This window comes from Solanum dulcamara, chromosome 2, assembly GCF_947179165.1.
Source record: "Solanum dulcamara chromosome 2, daSolDulc1.2, whole genome shotgun sequence".
NCBI lineage: Eukaryota > Viridiplantae > Streptophyta > Magnoliopsida > Solanales > Solanaceae > Solanum > Solanum dulcamara.
This window is the reverse complement of record NC_077238.1, coordinates 11,786,761-11,812,993: the sequence shown is the minus strand read 5'-3', so window position 1 is coordinate 11,812,993 and position 26,233 is coordinate 11,786,761. Positions and strand designations below refer to the sequence as shown.

At 29.8% G+C, this 26,233-nt stretch overlaps 2 protein-coding genes across 3 annotated transcripts; one reads left to right on the top strand and one right to left on the bottom strand.

The window, feature by feature from the left end:
* The first annotated feature begins 1,894 nt into the window (after nucleotides 1–1,894).
* Nucleotides 1,895–5,580, top strand: LOC129880341 (2-methylene-furan-3-one reductase). Its single transcript, XM_055954331.1, has 4 exons — nucleotides 1,895–2,562; nucleotides 3,419–3,742; nucleotides 4,366–4,525; nucleotides 5,148–5,580. Exons 1-4 carry the CDS (start codon nucleotides 2,146–2,148, stop codon nucleotides 5,411–5,413), a joined length of 1,167 nt encoding a protein of 388 aa, XP_055810306.1. The 5' UTR covers nucleotides 1,895–2,145; the 3' UTR covers nucleotides 5,414–5,580.
* Nucleotides 5,581–7,306: 1,726 nt separating this feature from the next.
* Nucleotides 7,307–23,289, bottom strand: LOC129880339 (carbonic anhydrase 2-like). Of its 2 annotated transcripts, XM_055954329.1 has the most exons (10): nucleotides 23,043–23,289; nucleotides 22,665–22,755; nucleotides 13,116–13,177; nucleotides 12,725–12,865; nucleotides 10,713–10,761; nucleotides 9,938–10,054; nucleotides 9,572–9,625; nucleotides 8,618–8,703; nucleotides 8,120–8,225; nucleotides 7,307–7,635 (listed from the first exon to the last, which is right to left on the bottom strand). In XM_055954329.1, the coding sequence occupies exons 2-10, from the start codon at nucleotides 22,722–22,724 to the stop codon at nucleotides 7,471–7,473; spliced, it is 840 nt and encodes a 279-aa protein (XP_055810304.1). In that variant the 5' UTR covers nucleotides 22,725–22,755; nucleotides 23,043–23,289; the 3' UTR covers nucleotides 7,307–7,470. The 2 variants fall into 2 exon arrangements, with proteins under 2 accessions (XP_055810304.1, XP_055810305.1); XM_055954330.1 differs by lacking the exons at nucleotides 22,665–22,755; nucleotides 23,043–23,289 and adding an exon at nucleotides 13,431–13,583.
* Between the last annotated feature and the right edge of the window lie 2,944 nt (nucleotides 23,290–26,233).

Sequence of the window (26,233 nt, the reverse complement as noted above, 5' to 3'; positions counted from 1 at the left end):
TAATTTTGCATAATATAGGTCAGATGACAAAATTGATAATTTTTTCAAAATATATTTTTGGCATGAGACTCTTGGTTATACCAGGATATTCAGTATTCATTTCATTTAGTGTTTCAACATGATATCCATTTCTGCGGATATTTTTAAAACTTAACAAATTTCTTGGGGATTTAGAAGAGAATAGCGCATCGTTTATAACAATCTTTGTCCCCTTAGGAAGAAATATATTAGCTCTTCCGGAGCCTTCAATCATTTTTGAATTACCAGAAATTGTAGTAACATTTGCTTTTCTTCTAAGTAAGTTGGAAAAATATTTTTCGTCTTTAAAAATAGCATGATTTGTTCCACTATCAATTACACAAATATCCTCGTGATTGATCATTGATCCAAATAAAATTTGAGGCATATCCATATTTTTCTTCAAAAAGAAATAAAGTAAATATTATAATTAATACATGCTCATTACATAAATTTTATTTATTTACATGGACTAGAAATATCATTTAGTACACACAAATAAAAAAAGAAATTATTTAAATATTATTGGGCTTATCAATATTCATATTGTCTTCTGAAAAATTAAAAAAATCAGTTACATTCAGATGCACAGGCTCAATATTATCTTCAGAGATAAAGTTTGTCTCTTGATTATTTTCTTCCATCTTCAAGGATGCCTGATATAGCTGAATCAGACGTTTTAATGACCGGCAAGTCCGCGGCCAGTGCCCCATACCTCCACATCTATGACATATACTTTCTGAATTTTTTTTTGATAAAGCTTCTGGCTTTTCACTCTTCTTTTTGTACTGCTGATTATTTCTCAGTGTCAGCCGAGCATCATGATTATAATTTCTTCTTCGATAATGACCACGACTGGGGCCATAACCTCTTTTTCGTTGGTTATAATTTGTCTAATTCACTTCAGGGAGTGGTAGAGAACCAACGGGCCGACTATTATAATTTTTCATTAGCAGTTCATTGTAACGTTCAGCAATCAGAAGGTAAGAAAGTAATTCAGAATATCTTTTAAAATCCTTTTCGATATATTGCTGCTGTAGGAGCATATTCGCGGGTGGAAATATGGCGTATGTCTTTTCAAGTTTATCTTGCTCAGTGATTTCTTCTCCGCATAAATTTAACTAAACTATAATTCTAAACAAGCCAGAATTATATTCAGTTATATTTTTGAAATCCATTAATTTTAGGTTTAGTCAATCATGAAATGCTTGTGGAAGCATGACCAACTTCAGGTGGTCATATCTTTCTTTTAAATTTTTTCACAGTTTAAGGGGGTCTTTTAATGTGAGATATTGTAATTTTAACCCCTCGTCAAGATGGTGGCGGAGAAATATCATGATTTTGGCACGGTCTTGACTAGATTTCGTATTGTCATCTTTGATGGTGTCTGCCAGACCCATCGATTCTAGATGTATTTCGACATCTAGTGTCCATGATGAGTAGCATTTTCCAGAAATATCAAGAGCAACAAATTTAAGTTTTGAGATATTAGACATTTTAAGAAAATAAAACTATTACCCCTTTTGTTACCTTCTTAAAAATATAGCTCAAAGCAGTGGAGGCTCGTGCTGATAACGTGTATTAAAATGAACTAACTTAGCAAAATAAGAAAGAGAGATTAATAAAAGAGAGAAGCAGAAGAGAAATATTTGTATTCTTCCGTATGTTTTTTTACATTGCAGAATATGACATATTTATAGTCATAGTTAGAAAGACAAAAAAAAAAGTATAATAGAATTGAAAGCAACATCCACAATTATTTTTCAACAAAAACCTATATTTGAAATCTTATCAATCCATAGTCACTAATCTCTAACACATTAGAACTTCACAAATTATAAAATAAAAATAAAAAATGACATAAGGCCCATTATGTTGTGTCTTCAATGCTCTTGTTAGTTTGTGGCTATTTATTTCCTTATGGCCTCATCAAAAACAAAGGAAAATTGTGAGGACAAGATATTCCTAGTCACTAATTTACTTACAAATGGATGGTTGAAAATGAACTCTACCCAAAAAAAAAAAAAGGCGAACATCAAGTATTTCATCTTCTCTAGCATGCACATAAAGTGTTTGAGTAAAATACTGAGTGAGAGGTAAAAAAAAAAAAAGTTGAAAAGAAGAACAATGGAAGCTCTGTTATCTTCCACTACTCTTCAACTCAAACCCCTTCATCCACCCTCTTCTTTCTCTTCTCTTCACTCTCCATTTTCTTCTACTTCTGTTCTTAGAGTAAAGGTTAACAGAAAAGCTGAAAATATTATTCAAAGAAACCATTTTTCCACTGTTTTGCCACTTAGAGTCTCTGCTAGTTCTCAAGCTGCAGCTGCTGAAACGTCCACAAGTACTTCTATTCCTTCTGAAATGAAAGCTTGGAGTTATACTGATTATGGAAGTGTTGATGTTTTGAAGTTTGAGTCCAATGTTTCAGTTCCTGATATTAAGGAAGATCAAGTCTTGATTAAGGTTATTGCTGCTGCTCTTAACCCTGTTGATTTTAAACGACGGCTCGGAAAATTCAAGGCCACTGATTCTCCACTTCCTGTAAGTTTAGACACAGTTTTCTTGTTATCTTTGAGTTTGGTTTGAATTCCATGTTTTAATTGTAAAATTGCATTTCACATCACTTGTGTTATAGTGTTAGTGCAACTTTTCTCCTTAGATTTTAGCACAGAAAGTGCTTACTTATTTCACTTCATGACTATAGTGTTCACTACTAGTGTTTAGATTCTGTAACCCTTATTGGAGGCCAATATTAAATTAGAGACTATCTGCACTATCCCGTGTTTAACTGTGTGACATTTCGTCTAAAAGTTTTAGTCGTTAGAGGGGACACACATTTATTTGCCTAATTAGTTATCTCAACACGCCCCTTCATGTGCGGGTTCGATTCTTTTAGTGAGTCAAGCACGTGGAATTTTTTTCTGATAATGGGCGGCGGTGAGATTCGAACTCAGCACTTCTGCCTGCTATGATACCATATTGAAGTGTCTGACATCTCATCTAAAAGCTTCAGTTGTTAGAAACAACGGACATTTATTTACTTAATTATATATCTCAACATCTTGTAATTGGTGAAAATGTAAATGATTGAACAAAATTATGATTTTTTTCTAACATTTTGAGTTTTTATTTATGAAATGACCACACAATTTAACATGTTAGAGCAAGCACAAATTGTGGGTTCAAGTCTCTCTGGCATCCATTATAAAGTAGAATTTCCATGTGTGTTTGGCCCATAATAAGAATCAAACGCGCAAGTGAGGGGCCTTGTTGAAGTTTAATTAAGTAAATAAAAGTGTTCCCTCTATGAAAGTACAAGTCAACACGAAAATAGGAGAAAATCACATAATTTTTCCGTATATGTGGTCTAAAACATATAATTTTCTCTTTTGTGTAGACTGTGCCAGGTTATGATGTTGCTGGTATGGTAGTGAAAGTTGGTAGTCAAGTAAAGGGATTAAAAGAAGGGGATGAAGTATATGGAGATATACATGAGAAAGCATTAGATGGACCAAAGCAATTTGGATCTTTAGCTGAGTACACTGCTGTTGAAGAGAAACTAGTTGCTTTGAAGCCCAAGAATCTGAGTTTTGCAGAGGCCGCTGCTCTTCCTCTAGCTATTGAGACTGCTTATGAAGGTCTTGAGAAAGCTGGATTTTCTGCTGGCAAATCCATTCTTGTTTTGGGAGGTGCTGGTGGTGTTGGATCCCTTGTAATCCAGGTATGAACATTTCAAGTCTCGTTTAAATGTATTTCAGTTTTAGAAAAGCATGATTTCTAGAAAAGTGTTCAGGTCATGTAATGATAACTATGAGTTACCGTCCATAAAGAGTGAGATTAGTAACTTGGATAATAAGACAGGTTGGCCACTACAACAGATTAAAATATTCTGGTGCTAGTGTCTAGAAGACAACATATTGACTTGGCTTTCGGGAGGATTCTTTGAGGGCAATGCCAAGTTAAATCGTTTTTTCAGTCTTCATCATTTACTCCCCTTAATTATCAGTCACCTGTCTTCTTCATCCCAGCATATTATATCATATGGATTCTCAATAATCCATTGGGCATTTTAGAGATAAATAAAATAGCTTCTTACCCTTATTTTTGTGTAAACAATCTAGTAGACTGGGTAGCATTTGCTATCTTTTCTCCATTTGGATATTTATGCTCCTAATGTTTTGGGGCATCGCAACAATTTATATACCTGCTTATCCGATGTTCACCCTGACTCATATTGTGCCAGAATGGGATTTCTTATCGATCCATGTTAAATCTTTTTTTATTTTCATGTGCCCCTGCTGCTAAAAAATGAAGCTGAAGTGTCACGTTCTTTCTGTTATGCAGCTTGCCAAACATGTATTTGGTGCTTCAAAAGTAGCAGCTACCTCCAGCACAGGGAAGTTGGAACTCCTGAAAAGCTTAGGAGCTGATTTAGCTATTGACTACACTAAGGAGAATTTTGAAGACCTGCCTGACAAGTTTGATGTTGTTTATGATTCAGTTGGTGAGAACTTAAGTTTCAACTTATACAATTTCCATTCTGATATATTCATTAGCAGGACAAAATGCACATACAAATTTAACATAACTCATAGATAACTAAGCGGTCGTTTGGTAGCTGGTTTGGACATGTATAACATCGAATATGGTGTTTGATTGGCAATATAGACTGCATAACTAATATATGTATAAGTTATAAGGGAATCTATATATTATTTTATGCAGGATAAAAAGTGGAATAACTAAACTTTGCATAACTAATACATATATTCCCTCATAACTAATCCATACATTACTAATACCTACACAACTCTAATCAGCTACCAAACAACCCCTAAATGGTTTAACCGTTAATAATTCATTGAATTTGTAAAGATTCAGAAGCATAAATATCAAAACTGCATATTTTGAATCAATTGGAGGTCAAATGTGCTTAACCAAATCACAACGAAAATCGAAATTTGTTGATATTTCAGGGATAAAAGTGCAAATTTTCCATATTTACTGAACTCATCATTTCAAAAGCACAATGTGTGTGCTCTGAATCTTAAAGATTGAATCCATTGAGTTTAAGTTCTGGATCCGCCTCTACTAACAACCATTTTTTCACTTGGTACTAACTACAGGTCAGGGCGAAAAGGCGGTGAAGGCAATGAAGGAAGGTGGGAGTGTGGTAGTGCTAACAGGGGCAGTAACACCACCGGGTTTTAGATTTGTAGTGACATCAAATGGAGAGATGTTGAAGAAACTGAACCCATACTTGGAGAGTGGGAAGGTGAAACCAGTGATAGATCCAAAGGGACCATTCCCATTTGATAAGGTTGTGGATGCTTTCTCTTATCTTGAAACTGGAAGAGCCACTGGGAAAGTTGTCATTCATCCCATTCCTTGAAAGATACCTCTCATTTTGTACAATTTCTAATACATTTTAGGGAAAATGAGAAGTTTTTGTTCCTCAAAGCCTTTTGTGTCATATGGTTGATAAAAACATGTATGTTGATCATGTTGTTGGACAGAAATAATTACTGAGGAGGAATTTTGTGTTCACTCTTTGTGAAACATGGTTTTATCAACTTTTGAATTCATAGCAAAAGGAATAAAAAAAAAAAGTAAATATTTTTTTCTACCAAAAATGGGTGAAATAAAGGAAACATACTAATTTTCTCATTCCTACCTTTAGGATTTCATCATTTAAGCCAGTGTAGCCAGTATATTCCCAATTATTAGGTGTTGTACAGGGCAAACCGATAAACTGCACCAAACAGATAAATCGAACCAAACCGGAAAAAAAAACCGACTAGTGGTTTGACTTGGTTTGGTGTTTGGAAAAAAAACCGACCATTATAGGGTTGGTTTGGTTTTAACTAAAAAAAGTCAAACCAAACCCAAACCGATCCGATTATAGATATACTACTTTTAAATTATGTTGTACATAAAAATATTTATTAAAATGTAATTTATAAATATTTTTTAAAAATTTTTCATAATTTTTGTTTTCTTTCTTACATTTAGATTTGGATTTGAGAAGTCCATCTAAATAATATACAAAAAAAAGTCAATCTTATAAAGTTATATTATAAAGTTAAAACTTCAAACAGTATTCTGCCTCCATCTTATATGTTGATATTTTGTACTAGAACTCTTTTTAAGAAGCATTGCTCTGTACTTTTTATTAGATACTATGAAAAATCCGAGAAACTCGAAAAAATCCAAAAAAACCAAGAAAAATTGATATCGAAAAACCCGACTTTTATTGGTTTGGTTTGGTTTATAGATTTAATAACCCGACACAAATGATTTGGTTTGGTTTGTAAAAAATCCGAACCAACCCGGTCCATGTACACTCCTACCAATTACTACCATTCCCATTGGATAAATTGTGGAAGCTTTAATTATCTCTTATCTTGAAACAAGCAGAGCCACTTGATAATGTTAACATGGATTGTGATGCAGTAGGGGGACTGCTTCACCTTAACCAGAGGTCTCGGATCGAGACCTGGGTATGGAGAAAATTTTGTTGGGAGCTCCACCCCCATAGTGTGCGATTCAAATTTAGTTGGCGGGGCTCCAGACACATTCCTTAAAAGATAGCTCTCATTTTGAATAGTTTACATCTAGACTACCTTAGGGTAAGGCAGAATCTCTTGTGTAAGAAGTATATTTTCTATGTGATGAGTCTACCCTTCACAGACCTTCTTTGATTAATCCATTCTTGATTCTTAAGGCAGAATCTCTTGTGTAAGAAGTATATTTTCTATGTGATGAGTCTACCCTTCACAGACCTTCTTTGATTAATCCATTCTTGATTCTTTTTTCTTTGTATGTAGGAGGCTTTTCTCTTATGTCTGAAACTGTGAAAAATCTTGTATTGTAGTTTGTTGACCTCTTCCATCTCATGTTCATGGCCTATAGAGTTTATAGACCAATTGCTAAGATAAAACACAAGCCTCTTCAATTTTTGTTACATAATGTACATAGCATTTCTATCAACATGTTCATCCCAACTGTTCTTCACAATATCCATGAAGTCTCGTTGGTCTGTCAAAAAATTGAGAAATTTGAAGTATCGCTTGACTAGAAGACTATTATGGTCAGACTGTATTCTTGACAAGTGTTTAACAGTGACAATAGACAAGCAAAAGTAACTGTTAGTGTAAAAATTGGTTACACGGATGATAATAATGTATTTAACTTAAACTCAGAATCGAAAATATTATAACTTGTAGGTAAACCTTTTGCTCATCAAAAATAAAGGTTGTGAAAAAAAACATGAATAGATTACATCAAGCTCAAAGCTGAAAACAGCCAATTAACATTATTTGTGTGACACACCATATTGTTGTTCAGTAATACATTTACATCAACATGCAACTTAGGTGAAGAAAAAAAGAAGTTGAAACACAATTACAATTGGTTACATTAAAAATGTTGTAAAAATTTGCAACAAGTTTAGAGTGAAACAGAAGGGGTAAGTTTGAAGTCTACATTCCAAAGCTCAAAGGATCCATTCACAAAATCATAGTGTCCACCTTTTAGTGCAATGCTTTTATTCACTACAGCTTCTCTCACAAATGGATATGTCAATAAGTTGCCTAGTGATACATTCACAGCTTCCTGCTCAACATCATGCAAAAAATTAACATTATATTAATGTCTTACTCCCTTTCCCGACATTTTGACTGAACACAAAATTTAAGAAAAAGACACTTTTGAAACTTCCAATCTAAGCTAGCATTTGATCATAAATTTAGTTTTTAAAAAATTTAAAATAATGAATTTTTGATCATACATTTTACTTTTAAAAAAATGAAAGCTTTGTAAGTAAAAGCGAAATTTCATCCAAAATTGGTTTGGGTCAATTTTTTGGAACTTGAAAATTTTTAGAAAACCAACCAAATTCATGAACAACAATGTTTTTTTATGACCGTGGTGTTCGAGTCAGCTTTTGTGCATATCGACTAGTTCCACGGGACACCTACCACCTCCCATCAGCAACATATATTTGAGCCTGAGACCTTAAGATCCTCAACCAATTCATTGACCACTAAGCTACACTCTTGGATGCGTCATAGATATCATATTGGTGAAGAATAATTACCTTCTCCAATTTTGTGCATTGTTCATTGGGATCCAAATCACAGAATTCTGCCTTTATCTTTGCCTTGGCTGTTAAGCAGATTTTCACCCATTCTTCAATGAAATCACTGCATTTTAAATGTACTCAAAGTATAAGAAAACCTTGGAATATTATTTTCATTCTTTCAATTTAATTTCTAAAATTAGTTAAATTGATTTTTAAAAAATAAAATGTGTCACATGAATTAAATAAAAATTATTTTTTCTTATTTTTTTTTAAAATAAAATAAATATGTTGGAACCAAAGTAACAGATAAAAAGGACAAAAGAAAGTACATTTTATAGACCAAAAAAAAATTGATGAGTAGACTTGTTTTTTAAAAAAGTTCAAGTGGACTGATCATCTTTTTATTTATCAGCAGCTATATAAGGGTGAGTATTCACTTATTGATAAGTCACATTTCTTTATCAATCATTATCACATATTTATTTAATTAGTAATTTAAAAAAAAAAAAAAACCTGTTAGTGGACCCATCATCAGGAATAGACATAAGTCCTTTAATACCTCCACAACAGCTGTGCCCAATCACCAAAATATTCTCCACCTACATTTGTACAAATTTATTCATTTTTAAATTCACAACTCCAAATAAATAGGAGAATAAAGGAAAAGTATAAGCAATTAATTATGTCTTTTTATTTAATGATTGTACCAATCCTACTTTCTTAAGGCTGAAGTGTGTAGTAATTAATATGTATTTGTACATGTTTATGTTTAATTCACAACTCCAAATATATAGGAAAAAGGACAAATATGTGTTATTAAAGATTATCAAAATTTTAAATGATTGTACTAATCCCTATACTTAAGGATGAAGTTATGAGCTGATTTAATGTATATATATTATGTTTCTACCATGCACATGGGGTGCAGTTTGAGACAAAAAGTTAAAAAATAAAAAAGTAAAAAGAGGTTACAGACCAAATCAGACAAGTAGTCCTGTTGGACTTCAATATTTTAGAAGTTAATAGAAATTTTGTCTCTGAAAAGTTGCACAAAAAAATGTTAAGAAAGTTGAATAATGTTTCTAAATTAGGAGAATTTTAGGTTATTACAAGAATGGCTTCAATTAAAGTGATTCTCGCTCTACTAAATCAAAAAAATAGAATAATTCACGTTCGAAAGAAGTCTTATATAATTATGAAAAAGCAAAATTGACGAGGTAAAAGTCAATGTCGCGCAAGTTGACATTTTCAATTTACATAAATATGGAGAGAAAGTATAAGAATAAAGGAATCTCTTTAATTGAATTAGGTATCTTTGGACCAATGGACCATGAAATGGCAGGCTAAAAGACATGCACTTTGTTCTTGACCTCATTAATTAATTAGGATAAACTGAGCTAACATTATTATTAATTACTAAAAGATTAATTAAGCAGACGTATAAATGTTGTCATAAAAATAACTGACCTTCAAGTGGACAACTGCATATTCGACTGCTGCACCCACTCCAGAATATTTTGTCTGTAATGTATAATTAACAACAAAATTAGAGTTTAATTTAAGAATAACGTGGAAAAAGTATGGGATAAATAATAGTAATGGGTTAAAGATGCACCCCCACTGTACCATACATGTTTCAGAATCTGCAATTCAACTACGAATATTAATATAAACTTTATGCCATATATATATCCACATCACTATTTTCTTTAACTTTTGCTAACTTTCTTTTCTGTTCAGTTTTTTTTTTTTAATTTTTGGACGTCAGTTCATTCTCCAACTAATATAGAACTTTAACCCATTCCAACGGAAACGTAACATAGTAAAATTTACCTGGTCATACGGAGGGACCATGTTGGCAATGTTACGAACAACAAAAGCTTCCCCTGGTTGGAAATTGAGCATGTGTGATGGGCATACTCGAGAATCGGAGCAAGCAAATACCAGGAACTGCATGTAATTTAATCACAAATTATACTTAGTAGTAGTACTAATTAACGTGCCTTAAACGCTATAACCATTGTTGTGCAGTCCAAAAAATAAAATTAAACACGTTATTTTAGGAACATTTCACATTTTGGACGGCACGTTTATTTACATTAAAATAGTTTGGGGAAAAAATGGGGAATGCCGCCGAAGAGTATATATGCAAGAGAGAATAATTATTCTTTGAGAGCTTTGATTGGAGGAAAAAAAAAGACTTTAGAAAATAATAATTCAATATATGGTGAGAACTCATGATTCATGGTTAAGGATATTTTTTTTCCACAAACTTTTGATCATAGGATATAACTAGATTAACTAATTAAGGACATGATTAATACTTTATTATTATCTGCTAATGTGTACTTTACTAAAATACTCCCTCTGTTCATTTTTATTTGTACAGTATTTCAAGAATAGATTTTCACTTTTACTTATCACTTTTAACGGACAAAAAAAAAATTATTTTAATCTCAACATTAATTACTTATTCTCCCAACATTTCTCAAGACTATACATCGATTAATATAGATATTGTGATAAAATATTTATATTAATCATTATGTCTTAGAAAACATGCAAAATTCAAAGTAAACTACTAAAAGTGAATGAGTATATGAATTACCTTAGGGCTTTGACCTTTGGCAAGCTGTCCATACAACTCCGGGTTTTTCCTATAAAATAAAGTATAAAAACCAAGGTTAAGAATATAAAATTGTTTAACATGATTATTATTGGCAGAAATATTTACTAAAACTACCTGAAGAAGCTTTTCAAATCAGAAAAAATCTTTAGCTTTTGGACTAGATAAATAATTTAACCCCACAAATAAGAGAAAATGATCTTAAAGTATAGGGAGTAGTAGAAATCTATCATTTCCTTTTAGTTACATCAAGTTTTCTTTTAATCATTTAAGAGTAGGATTCTTACATTTTCTTAGTGTATTTTAACTATGCTTTACTTTCAAGAATTAGTTGGAAATAAACTTAAAATTATCTTTCAAAACAACTTTTTTGTTATCTTTTTAGCTGAACTTTTATGTAGTCCAAGACGTGCCATATTATACTCCATTAATTTGAAGGTCTTTATCTCAATGTAGGACCATGATTTTTTATACAAGAAGAAATAGTGGGCATATAATATAAGGGTAGACCTTCAATGATCAAGATTCCACTATTTTCAAGTTGGACACTTGGCAATCCACTTATCCACTCATATCAAAGAAATGTTTTCCCTACCTTTCAATTTTAGAACTACCAAGCTCTTAGTAAATATTTCTTTCACTTTTATTTATCCATATATAAAAATTTTATTTTTATTTGTTCTGTTTAAAAAGTCAGAGATAAATGGATTTGTAAATTTTACAGATACTTTTGATATGTGCCAACAAAATAAATAATTAAATTTCATATCTTATTAAACATGATTCATATGAATAAAGCTAAAAGATCAACAAGGATTGTAGTGAAGTGGTAAGTAATCCTTCATCCTTAACCAAGAGGTCTCGGGTTCGAGTCTTCTTGGATAAGAAATCGTCTTCGTTAGGGAGCGTTTTACCCTCAATGTGGAAGCAAGAGTTCTCAATACGAATTCGAATTTAGTTGAATTTCAATGTAAATATCAGACACCCGATGAAAAAAAATAATAAAAAAAGCTAAAAGAGTACTACTAATTGTCAAATATCTAATTTTAATCTACTCCTATTATTTAATGTTCAAACTATGATAAATTACTTTCCATGCCACTTTTTCTGGCACACCTATGCCTACTAAGAAATGTATTTAATAACATCAGTTATAAAGAGGGATTGGATAAATTACTTTTATTTCCTTCTTTGTACTATTATAAAATGACGTAAATTCTATCAACAATAATGAAATCTTTGAAATACATAGAAATATGTAAAGGTTAGTTAACTGACCCACAATTTAGATTGTTTTTTTATATTAAAGTGACAAATAAGATATTGAGAGAGTACTAATATCCAACAACTAATAATTCAATGGAGTACAATTTTCACACGGTGAGTCAAATTTTCAACCTTCAATAGTGGAAAACGAACAATCAAATCAGCTTCCTCTCAGTTCCATTTTAATTGTCGTTTTAATATTTTTATAACTTTAAAAAAAACATATAATTTTTTAAATTACTCTTATTAATTATAGATTTTTAAACAATTATCAATTTTAATTTTAAATTTTTAGAGCGAATTTTGAAATAATTTATTTCAGTTAAATTGTTAATTAAAAGGAGATGTAGGGAGATCTTTTTAGAGTATGAATTTATTTACTCTTTCTGTTCTATTTTATGTGGTACCTTACCTTTTTAATTAGTTTCAAAAAAATATTATCTTATTATAATTAAAAATATTTTATGTTTAAAATTTCTTTTTTATTTTTAATAAAATAATTTTAAATCACACAATATTTCAAAAAAATTTAGACCACAAATTTTATAACTAAGTCAAACAGTGTCACATACAAACAGAGTAATTTATTTATTTTTTTTAAAAAAAAACACTTAGCAGCATATCCGAGAATGATGCAATTTTGATGCTACAAAGTTCGGACGGCACTTTTAATGGCAAAGGACGGAATTTATTTACGGCAAAGTACATAAATTCTAATTTTAACTTACTCATATTTCTCCGCCTTGAAGTGAGCGAATCCGGATCGGATCTTCTCATCCGGGTCAGACTTTTTCTTGCCGGCTTCTTCCAGCTCCGCCGTCAACTGCCTTATCTTCGCCGCAGCTGTATCTTCCAGCTCATTCTTTTCACTACCAACCACAAAAAAGTAATTGAAATTAAAAAATTAATCACACTCCGTGTGGGACCCACTCAACGTAATGCCAAAGACAAACAGTTTAGAGGATTAGATAATGAAATCAAAGTCTGTTCCGTTTTTATCGGAAACTGTGAAATTACGGATCAGGACAGAATTCATTGACCTAATTACGTTACAGAAGCTACTGAAAGTCCTGACTGAAAAGGACAGAAAGTGGAAAAGAAAATTGTATAGTACTGTACCTGAGAAGCTTTTTCAGCCCAGCAATGGCGTCTTCATATGAATCCTCTGCCATTTTAGTAACCTGCACAATCGTATTCATAACAACGCTGTTACACATCAAATTACATGTTGATAGTTTCATATAATCATAATCTCGTGTAATTATTTGATCTTAATTTGTTTCGATAATTATACAAAAAAAAAGGATTCAATCTTATTTGATCTTGTGTATATGAAGATTGAGAAAATACAATTTGAATTTGAATCAGAATAAAGAGGTGAAAATATGCGAATTACGAAGAAAAAAAATTAAAATTATGGAGATTTAAATGTACCTCTCTACTCGTAGAAAATAAAGTCATTTTTTTTAAGAATAAGAAGGGATAAAGAGGATGATTTTTTTTTCTTTAACAGCTCACGTTCTTTGTGTCATAAAGGAGTATTTATAGAAAGAGATTTGGGTATGTTAATTTGATCACCCGTATGGATTTGGATAAATATTTATTTATTGAAATTGGGAAATTATATTTAATTTAATTAAAAATTTGTGAATATTCAACGCCTTAATGGATGGAACGTCACCTGTAGTGCGGTTATGGGGAAATGGGCCACTGGCTTCACTTTCCATATTAGTATCAATTAAAAGAGTTTTTCATTTCAATCATGACCTTTTATAAATTACTTTACCGGTCATATTTAATAAAATTTAAAGAACTAATAAAAAATAATTTTATCATGATAATTAAAAAGAAACGAAGGGAGTAACAATTTTCTTTCTTTACAATTCTAACATGTAAAGTTATTGTAACAACCTGATTCACTAGTAATAGTATTCACTTTGGGTATAAGCTTGGACGATTTTAAAATACATATTAGAATTATCTATTTGTTTCGTTGTACATCTAATTATAAAAAAAACCGTGTTTTGTTGATATTGAATTTGCTCGAAGTGTCACATGTATCCTTCATTAAGAACTCAGCATTTTCGTTAACGTTAATCCTGTATACCATCATTTTTAAAATAGAAAAATATCGAAATTACCTTCAAACTATTCGAAATAGTTCAAATATATTATTTAATTATTTTTGGGATCAAATATACAATTATTTTATCAAAAGAGACCATAAATATCCTTCTACTTAACGGTTGGCCGTTAAAGCGGTCGTGGTAATGCCACATAGAATAAAAATACCATATGAACAGCCATGTCAGTCTCTCTCCCTCTTCATCTTTAGTTCAGGGCTATTTTTGATCCCTTTTTTATAATTTTAATTTTTTTTCTAAATTTTCTACACCACCACATACCCCTCCCTCCATATCCCACCCACTTTTTTTTAATTATTAATTATTATTTTTTAAAATTTTCTACAACACCACATAATTTTCCACCCTCAACCCTTCCCCCAAAAAACTGTTTTTTAAAGTTTTACATTTTTTTTTCAAGTGGGTATAGAGAATCAAAAATAAAAAAAAATCAACATTTTTTTGGAGGGGTGGGGGTATCGGTCGTGGAGGGGGGTCGTGGGGTAAAAAATAAAATAAAATTCAATTTACTTCATATTTAACTTACTTTTTACAAAAAAATTTTATAAAAATTAAAAGTTTGAGCAGTTATAAACTTAAAATTTTGGAGGGGATGGTGTGATGGGGGGGGGGGGTCATGGGGTGGGGGGTGTAAAAATTAAAATAAAAAACAACTTTTAAAATTCTTTTTAAGATTTTTTTTTGGGGTGAGATGGTGGGGTTTTTTTGGGGGAATGTGGTGTTGTAGAAAATTTTTAAAAATAATAATTAATAATTAAAAAAAAGTGGGTGGGGTTGTGGAGGGAGGGGATATGTGGTGGTGGTGTAAAAAATTTAGAAAAAAAAATAAAATTATAAAAAATTGTCAAAAATATCCCTGAATTAAACAGGAAGGGGGGAGAGAGGCTGAGGTGGCAGTCCATGTGGATATTTTTTTTCATGTGGCACTGTCACGTCAGCTTTAACGGTCAATCGTTAGGTGGAAGAGTATTTGTGGTCTCTTTTGGTAATGGGGAAGCTATATTTAATCCCAAAAATAGTTGAAGGGTATATATTTTTGATCTATTTTGAATAGTTCGACCGTTTTTAAAATGTGGAAATTGCCTAAATTTGATTAAACATTAAGATTTGTTTAATCACCAATCATCAAGACCTAAGGTTGCCCTATAATTTACTCTGATATCATCTATTAGTGCTCAAATTCGCCAGTGATATTGTTCGCTTTAAGTCTAAACATGCAGAGTTTCAAAACGTATCACTAAGATTTAAGACTTATTTATCTATATATCCAGCATCTCTCATGTTTGATGTGAAATTTACCTAACGTGCCATAATTATAATTTGAATTATGACAAATTTTTCCGTTAAAGTATTTGCTATTAAGAGCATATTATATATATACTTCCTCCGTCTTATTTTAGTTGTCATGATAAAGTTTTGCATAATTCAAAAATATTAATCAGGAGTGTTATTTGATTAACATACTCTTTAATTTTTATTTATTTACATGCTTTTTAATTTTAGAATAATTAATGTTAAGAGTAAAGTTGAAAAAGAATAATTAATTTTCTTTTAAATATTTAAATTAATAATTATTTTAAAACAAATATTTATTAATAAATATAACAATTAATATAGAATAGAAGAAATAGTAAAAAAGAGAAACTCAAATCCTTAAAGGTGTTAACTGGATCAGAGTCACACAGGCACAATACTTTAGTCGGCATTATATAAATCTGCTGTCTCCTAATTATATGACTAAGTCAAAAACAGGAATATGATATTAATTATTAATTTATAAGGTTTTAGGCAAACGGCTAGTACGTGTAATGTGGCCTTCCTGGCTTGCCGGTGGCTGTTTGTTTTTGTTTTCCATGGGCAAGTCAACCATGGAGTGCCACAACATTCTATTTTTGGCTTTTGGAGTGAACATTTGATTCATTTCTCCAACATTTTCTATTCTTTAATAATTTTTCTGTGGATTATTACATCCTTTACATTTAATTAAACATCAAATAAACATCAAATGGACCTTTTCTTCTTCATATGAATACATATAGTCTTTTTTTCAAGATCCTATTTTGTAAGAAAAGTCCATTTCTAAATTGGTTCACTTTTTTTTTTTTTGGCTTATTGAAAGGTCAATATATTGACCATTCATTAATGATAAATAAGACCGGGTTTTATTAATAGTCGGTTGTTTATATTTCATTATGAAAGTAAAAGAGTATGTTTTTATTTTTAAAGTAAAAAATAATATTTAAAAATTAATTTAAGTTGTGTTTGATCATGAAATAAATTAGAGTTGTTTTTAATTTTTTATGGATAATTTGGAGCGAAAACAACTTTTTGTTATTTTGGAATTTTTAAAAATTCTTGAAAAAGTAACCATATAATCTTTCGGATTTTTATGGTCAAAGATATTTTTCGAAATACAACTTTGAGAAAAGTGAAAAAAATTCACGGCCAAACGAGCCCGACTCTTTGGGAAATATTCAAATGTGTTCTTGAATTTTGGGAAATGATCTAAATTTACCTTTAGTTAACAGTTGTAACTTGGAATTCTATCTTTGTCGTAACTCAAATGAGCTAGAGTTTTTCTTCTAACACATGAACCTTTTTAATAAGGGAAATAGATCAATTTTATCCTTAAACTATGTGAGAATAACCCTCTAAACTTGAGTAGTCTTTGTTTCGATGGTCACTCCATCTTCTTTTTTAACATTTAGAACTTTAAATAATATCTGCCCCCCCCCCCCCCCTCCCCTCCCTCAAATTAAGTACCATTAATCTCAAATCAACCCAAATGAACCTAACAAGGGTCAACTACACCATCACATTAAATTTTCACTTTCATCGAAACTCCATTGATCACTAATTTTGTAGATAGCCAATAATTATGTTAGAACTCTACATCGACCTCCTAATATTAAAAAATAATAATCAATGCACATAAAATTTCGCTACTAAATCATTTGCAACAATATTATGAAGGTAAGATGGGGTTATAGTGATTGAAGGTCGTTTTAATGAGATTGTTTTATTCTTTTTGTGAGTTTCGTCCGAGTGATATTAAATTGATAAAAGAGTACTAATAATGGATTTCAAGTAATGGAAAATTAGTTGTAAGATGATAATTAATTTAGATGATATTTGAGAAAAGTAATAATTTACTTTAAGCTACTTCGTTAAATTTATGATCAAATCTAAACTGTTTGACATGCTTTAAGGGCAATCTAATCTCTTTACCATTAGTTTAAAAAGTCTACATGTTGAAAAACTTTTGCTATTAGTCAAGAAGAATAAAACTAGCTCACTTTTTTTCATAAAGAAAATGATAGATAAATTAGAACCACTTCACAAAATTCATGTGCAAATTTGAACATTTTCCTTAGAAATGATGAAAAATTAGTTACTTATATTTTGTTTATACACAAATATGGAATTCTTTTGAAACATAAAGACTAATAACTTGTACGTAATCCTTATCCTATCAATCTATATATGGCCAAACTCCAAAATGAATTCCAAAACAAAAGTAATATTCCAAAATATTCTTTTAGAATTGGAAAGGTTAAGAGGACTATAAGAAAGTGCTCTTAAGAAAGTCGAAAAGGCCATTTCCCAATTTCAACCTTACCATTATATAACTTTGATCACCAAAAATGGTTCGTGACGTGACCCCCTTCTTTATTACTTTGTTTCTATTCTAGTGAGCTCCTCTCACCATACTATTTTTAAAATAATATTACATACACAGGTTCGTGTGAGCACAACTTAATATATGATATTTTTTTCATTTTAATTTATATGACATAAATAGAATTTTCAGAGTTATTCGATTTTTATATCGTAATTTTTTAAAGATATTTTAAGTTGTTAATTATTGTTATTTATAATATTTTTAACGTAATTTGCAAATATATAAATTATTAGAAATGTTTTTTGTTATTATTGAAAATGCATTTACTTTCCCTGTTCCAACTTATGTGACACAAATAAAATTTGAAAAGTCAACCAATAAAGATTTATATATTTTTTTTAAAAATTACTCCCTGATTATCGACAAATACATGTGTGTTTCTAACATCTTCTACTATATTACTCCCTGATTTCATATTAAGTGAATTGTTGAGCTTTTTCTTAATGTTCAAAATAAGTAAATTGTTCAAAGTTCAAGAGAGTTGTGAAAATTTTCTTCCATCTTCTTTCATTTTTGCCCCTCATTTACATTTCAAGTGATAATTTCAAGAGAGCTAATTGCTCATATATGATTTTACTTTGAATTATTTATATTTTCAAAAATAGATTGAGAATAATTAAAAGGCCAAAAATAAAAAGTGGTGTTCAATTTATGTCCTAAACTTTTTCTCAATAATTGTGCATTGCCTCACAAATTTACTTAATATGAAATAGAGGTGGTACTATAATATAGAGTAATATAATACTTCCTCTGTCCCATATTAAATAGATATTTTCTATTTTACACAGTGATTAAAAAATTATTAATAGATTGATTATCTTTACTATTTTGCTCTTTATTCATATCAATGTTATATACATAGAGTATAGAAATAGCTAATATTGAGAATTGTTCACATTCAAAAGGTCATATTATAAGGGTAAAATGGAAACAAATTAATTAATTTTATCTTGATTTACTAAGTGATCAAGTAATATAGTACAAATATTTTTTGTAAGATGATCATCTAATATGAATTTTGTGGAAGTTTTATAGCTATAAATGATCAAATATTTACTAGGGGCGCCACATGGACTAATAGATGGGTCAATAATCAATACTCAATTCTACCCAAAATTTACTTGAGCTAAAATGAGATGGGTCAAGATGAATAAAATGATAGGTCATAAATTAACTAGCTCAATTTAATTCATTTTTTTTTATTTTCATTTAGATATATTAATAAATTTTCTTAATCAAATATTCCTAAATTTATCTTCTGCACAACCACAAATTTTAAACATTTATTTTCTTTAGTTAATTAACTATAGTATCTAATACCTATCATAGATTCATGCAAATATTTCATCACAACTATTTTTATCTTTTAAAAATAATGTCACTTTTTTATATTTTAAAAATATTTTAATTTCAAATTTTATATTTTTCTCTCAACATGATTATATGATTATATACTAATGTTATGATTTTTAAGACTACAAATTTAAAATTATCTCTTTATTTAAATGCAAAAACCCGTATCTTGCTAAATATGTTCATATAAAAAAATAGAGGAATAAATACTGTTTTTTTTCAAAAGCAAAAACCCGTTTCTTGCTAAATATGTTCACACAAATTATTATTTTTCAAAAGCATTTCTCTGAAAAAGTGTTTCAAAAAGTAAATGTAAAAAATAAGTAATTTTAGTAGCAATGTCAAACATGCCATAAATCAGTTAGTTGCACTTATAATAGTGCAACATTAAAATCAATAGTATTAGTTTAATATATGTCTAATTTAAGAAAGAAGTTATATTACTTATGAAAGATAAAATATAAAATAAGAATATGAATGTCAATGCATTTAAATTTAGTAATCTTTAATGACATTTTATTTTATGTATTATTTTAAGATGGTTCATATTTGTGATTTTATATTTTTAATTTCTTTAAGAACAAAAATCTTATAATTTGATAAAAATCAGTATTATAATTTTCCTAATTTTTATACATTGCAAAGGATTTTGTGGTACGTAGTATAAAAAGTTGAGAGAAATTTTATGGCATTAAACTCAACATTTGATAAATTAGTTTAGGAAGGTCAATTTTTGAAAATTTTATTAATTTTTTTATTTGGGCGAATTTGTTTACAAAAGAATTAAATTATTGGGTTTGAAGGTTGGATAGTAATAGATTGACTTTGGACTAGATTTTACCGTGAGTTAAGATAAGTTACACCTAAATTTAATTATTTATATTACGAAAAAGGGTCAAAATGTTCTTAAATTATGTGAAATGAATAAAAATATCATTTATTTATAGTTTGGTCCAAAAATACTCTTGTCTCAATAATTTGGTCCAAAAATGTCATTATTGTTACTTAATAGGTCAAAAATGCGCCTTTTTGAATAAATATATTATTTATTTCTTTTTGAACACATAATTTTTCTAATAATATTTTTTATCATCAAATATCCTACTTCAATTTGGAAAAAAAATTAAATATAAAAATATTTCTCATTATTTTTTAAATAAAAATTAATGATGGGTTTACTATGATCTTATACACATGAGTATATTATCCGTTAAAGGAGTACATCAAATTATTCTATTTTAATTGATAAAATGAGATTAAGAAGGAAAAAAATATTTTCTATAATTTTATTAGTTAAAATGGTTTTAAAAAATAAAAATAAAAATAAAGTTCTTTAAAAATAATATTTTTATTCGGAACAGGAAGTGTTTAGAAAGAAAAGATATAATATAGCTATTTGGAAAATGATATTTTTGATCCATTTAGTAACAATAAGGATATTTTTGGATCAAACTATCGACGACAAGGATATTATTAAATCAAAGTATTGACAACAAGGATATTTTTGAACTAAACTATAAATAAAAGGCATTAAAATTTGAATAAATTAAACGAATCATATAAGTTTTGACTGAATTTATCACCCCTAACATATATCAATCTTATGTAGCAAACAAGTGTTCTATAAAAAATCTAATCATCAAAAATGGTAGTTTTTCTATCCCATTTTATTTTACGACCCTTTCTATACAATATGTTCGAAGAAAAATGATATCTTTGTATATTAAAAAGATTTTTTAACTTTCATTTTCTTATTTTGTTCTTAATGACCCATATTTTTTAGATTGTAGCCTTCTAACAAACTTTTGGGCTTCTTGGGCTCAAGTTCTGTATAATGGTACGGCCCTTTGGATTCGATTGAAGTAATATTCCTTTCGTATCATATTAGTTGTCCACTTTCTTTTTTGAAAAAAATATCAAAATACACAACTTATTTTATCATATTCTTTAAAATTTCTACAATTTGAAAAAAATACATAAATCTCTACTCTCTCATATTCTAGGATACATCACTTTACTCGATGTATCGATCGGATACATCACTTTACGTGATGTATCAGGACATCGGATACATCACTTTACGCGATGTATCTGTCAAATATATCACTTTGGACGTTAGATACATCACTTTACGTGATATATGTGTCGGATACATAACTTTACGTGATATATCAAGACGTTTTGAGATATATTTGAATTCCACCAAATTTAAGAAATGTTTATAATTTGGAAAAGAATAGAGATATGATGTAATTACATCTTAACACAAGTTCTGAATCAGAAGGTTTCTAACGTCCTATAATTATATATATATTCACTGCCTATAATTATTTTGGTGGACAACTATAAGATGTAAGAAAATATACATTTTACTACTGGATTTTTCGTTATTAAATTGTGTAGTCTTTTAGTTGGGTGTAGTTTGGGGGGGGGGGGGGGTCAACAGAATAAACAATTAAAAGGAAAATATCCAAAAGTATTGATTGCAAATGATTGGAAATATCATTTAAAGTTTATATGTCAATTTTGAGGGATTTTGGTGAAGTTCCAGTTGGTTTTATTAGAATTCTAGATTGAAACTTGAAGAGAAAGGAGAACAATGTTATTTTTTATGGATCCCGATGTATAAATAACTTGTATATATTTTGAATTTTGAATGTATATTATTTAAATGTCCAATTTATCATAGTAAATAATATACAACATACAAAATGCATATAATCACATAATCATATTAAAATTGTATATTTTGAATGGATTAAATATATTTTGTAAAAAAAAAAACACTCCTATTGTTGAAAAATAAAAAAATTTATTTCTACAAAATAAATATTTATATAATTTTGCATACTCAGATAAAAATCCCCAAAATAATTAATCCACCTGTACCATTTATAACATGTCCATTACAAAATTACATAGCACGATTTGTCTGATGTATACCTTCTTGTTATACAATTATTATGTATATACGCAGCAAGTATACAACAACAATAGTAGTTTAATCACACTAATAATATATAACACGAGATCATATAACCCTTCTAAGTATTTTTTTCTGAATATATATACAATGTAATGCTATTTTTTGAGTAATTGTTTTTGTCTCATGGGCACACTAAATTCCCATATTTACTTGGGGTTATTGGTGTAACCAAAGTATAATTTAATGGGACACTTTTTTGGGTTATACCCATAATTATCCCATTAATTTATTGTATACTTTTCACTTATTCTAGAGTCAATTTAACTTCTTCTTTTTTATATATAGAAAATCTAAGTTAGACAAAAGTTATTCAGTATAACTTGAATTCTTCCTATCAAAATGAAGAAGAAAATATTTTAAAATGTTAGTTAAAAGAACTTTTGGGTCAGAACTAAGAGAGTGAAAAACATAAGGGTGTTATATAATGCATCACATATTTACCATCATTATTTGGCTTAAAATAAAGACAATTAAATACAAAAGGATATAGATGTAGAACTAACCTGATTGAGAGACTTTCTTGAACAACATAGTAGCATGCATTTCCTTAATTTTCCAGCCATAATTAATAAGAATTAATCCTCAATAATACTCCTGGAATATATTTCAGCCACTTATCATATGTTAGTAAAGTAATATGCAAGACCCTACATTATATTCCACACACCAAAAAAAAGATAACAATTTTGTTTGATCTTAAACTCCTATTCAATTAGTATATGCAACTACTATTCTCTAACATATAAAAGTGATACGTACTTAGTTATCTTTTAAGTGATGTGATTATTCAAAATTTCAATAGTCTTTTAATACATATGATTACACATAGCAAGGGAAAACATGTTTTGCACCCAATTTAGCGTGTGTGAGAGAGATAGTACCTTATAATTAGTAGAATTCAAGACTTGAGAACTATCATCAAGGAGTAGAGAAATGGGATATTTGCCCTTATAATAGCAAAATTGTCAATGAAAATGTCTATAAAAGTCAAAGCAGAAGTGATAAGAGTAAACCACAAAAATAAAAGTTGTCCTCACGGAAATTCCATCAATGAAAACCACAGAAAAGGATAAGAATAGAGACAAAAATAAAGAATGAAATAGAGATGAGCTTTAGATAACTTCTACGTTTGGCACACCATTTATTTAAGATTAGAGATAACAAACTTGCATACAATTTTTGGGCCACATTTTCATGATCTTAGTCAGCATTGGTCAATCCTACTTATCAAATTCTGACCATGGGTTGTGGCTTCACCACTTTCTTACAACAATAAAATAAACTACGTATACATACAAGCATTTCCCCTCGTTGGTAGAATCATAATTTGAAATTTATGAGTTCAAGATTAATTTTAGTTCATTTACTAAAGTGTTTGGTTCTAAAATAATAATTTGTATATATTCTCTAGATTTTTAAAAACAAATATTGAATACGGACCAAAGCTATTGAATAATTTGAACGAATTTCTAATCTGTATTTGATCTAAGCTTCACCGTTTATCTGAATAGAACAATTACCGTTATTTGAGATTGAACCATAATTATTGTGATAATTATTTTTCTATTTAAAGACATAGTATAATTTTTCGATGAATTATATTCGGACGAAGATTGCGCCCTTTAGTTCTTCCCATGCCTTCACCCTTCTCTATTATTCATGAAAACGACTCTCAACTCCACACACACACATAAAAGTAATGCACCCTTTATCTTTTAGAACTTTAGATAAAATGTGAGTATGTGACAACTCTTAGCTAGGTGGAGGATTGGTCTTTTGAGAATTCCCGAAAATTTGGAAATAGTTTTGAGATAAGACACGTTGACAAAGATAAACGATGACTATAAAGATGCTATTATATCATTTTTATATTATGAAAATCACAAAATATGAAAAGCACAAGAAAGTGACAATTCACATTGATTGTTGCAGGAATTTCAATACATATAGCTTGCTTAGTTGTAATCCATTTTTTTTTTTATCAATTTAAATTAGTGATTATTCCTAACTTGTAATATATAGACAAATAATCATGTACTTCTACTCATATCCTACTAATTGAAAATGAACCTATCTCACTAGCTTTGTGTGAATTTGGTAATAGTAGGTCCCTTTGTTTTGTTTCTTCTTTACGTTGTCTCTTAAAGAATGAAGAAATGGTTTGAGATAAGACTCATGGAGAAAAATAAATGATTGACTATATATATATAATTCTATAAATTACATCCTTCCCTAAATTTTTGACGCCTCCACTGCCATTATTGTATAATTAAAAGCACATGCAATTGAAGATTCCACGTTGATTGTTGCAATCATAATGATTGCTTCCATATATAAGCTCTACTCGTCATTAAATCATAGTTATTTTATTTAACTAATGTCGAGTTCATAACTTTGTGAATATAAGCAATAATATATTATGAAGGAATACTACAAAAATAAAAATCCCATCCATTAATGTCATTATCTGATAACCAAACATATATTGTAGCTAAAAAAATGTTCAAAAGTAGGGATGACAATGTAACCTAATCCTAATTCCTTTATTAATAATGAATATGATATTGATACAGGTATTGGGAAAACACGGATTAACACAAAGTATATATGGTCAAAATAGTGAAAAATAAAATGAGAAAATAATGATACCAAGAATTTTACGTAGAAATCCTTTTAAATAAGAGAAAAACTATGGGCCAAGAGGAGTAACTGATATCACTATAGTAAAGAATTTTACAGTGGGTAGTCATGAGTACAACACTTAAAGTGACCACATGAATACACTCAAAAGGAATAACACTCTTTTGATCTCCACCTTACTAAAAATATCACACTCTATTTTTCTTCATAGACTATTTTCTTATAGTCTATGGAATACCTCACTTTGCTCTCTAATATTTTTTTCTCTCTTATCTTGGTGTGTATAACAAATGAGCAAGAGTGCCCTATTTATAGGAAAAAATTTATTCCCTTTGATGTCATTGATGACATCAATTAGAAACCAAAATTCAAACTTTGTTAGGTTTCTTCATAGTCAAAAATGGTGAGATTTGGTTGTTGAGATTTTATTTTTTTCAACTACCAATCCACATTTTTTGACTCACTAATTTTTCAACCTAACAAAGAAGAAAAAATTGTGGCATGGGATGGATACTAACAAATCTCCCCTTCCAGTCCCACGCACCAGAACGAGGTATCTTCATCTTTTCAGTAATGAATTTTCTGTTATCAAGGTCACCTGTCATATCAGCATTTGTATAGCCCTTCAAGATTGGATTTGATCATCCAAAACACAAACATTTGTCTGAGCTTCCTCTCAGATACTTGAGTATCCACTTTACAACTTCCCAGTGTTGTTTTCCTGGATTGTCAAGAAACCTACTCACAACACCAACTGCGTGAGCAATATCAGGTATAATGTATACCATTACATACATTAGACTTCCGAAGATGGAGGAATATGAAATTTTGGTCATGCTCTCTTTTTCCTCCCTAGCTGTAGGACACATTTTCTTGCTCAACCCATAACAGATTCAAACATCTTGTACCAATGTCTAGGAGCTTGCTTTATCCTGTAGAGACTCTTTTTGAGTTTGCACACAAAATTTTCTTTACCACTTACTTTGAAGCCTTCTGGTTGTTCTATATAAATTTTCTCTTCTAGGTCACCGTGAAGAAAAACCATCTTCACATCCATCTACTCAATCTCTAAGTTAAGATTAGCAGCCAAACCAAGAACTGTACGAATCGAGGACATTTTCACTATAGGAGAAAATATTTTGTCAAAGTCAATACCCTTTCTTTGACTAAATCCCTTAACAACCAATCTAACTTTGTACTTGGGCTTCAAGTTGTGTTCTTCCACTTTTAATTTGAACACCCACTTGTTCTTCAAAGCTCTCATGTCCTTAGGCAATTTCACCAACTCATAAGTGTGGTTCTCATGAAAAGATTTCATCTCATCTTGCATGGCTTCAATCCATTGATCCTTATGCTCATCTTTCATGGCCTCCTCATAATACTCAGGTTCACCCCATCAGTGAGTAACAGATACTCATTAGGTGAATAATGA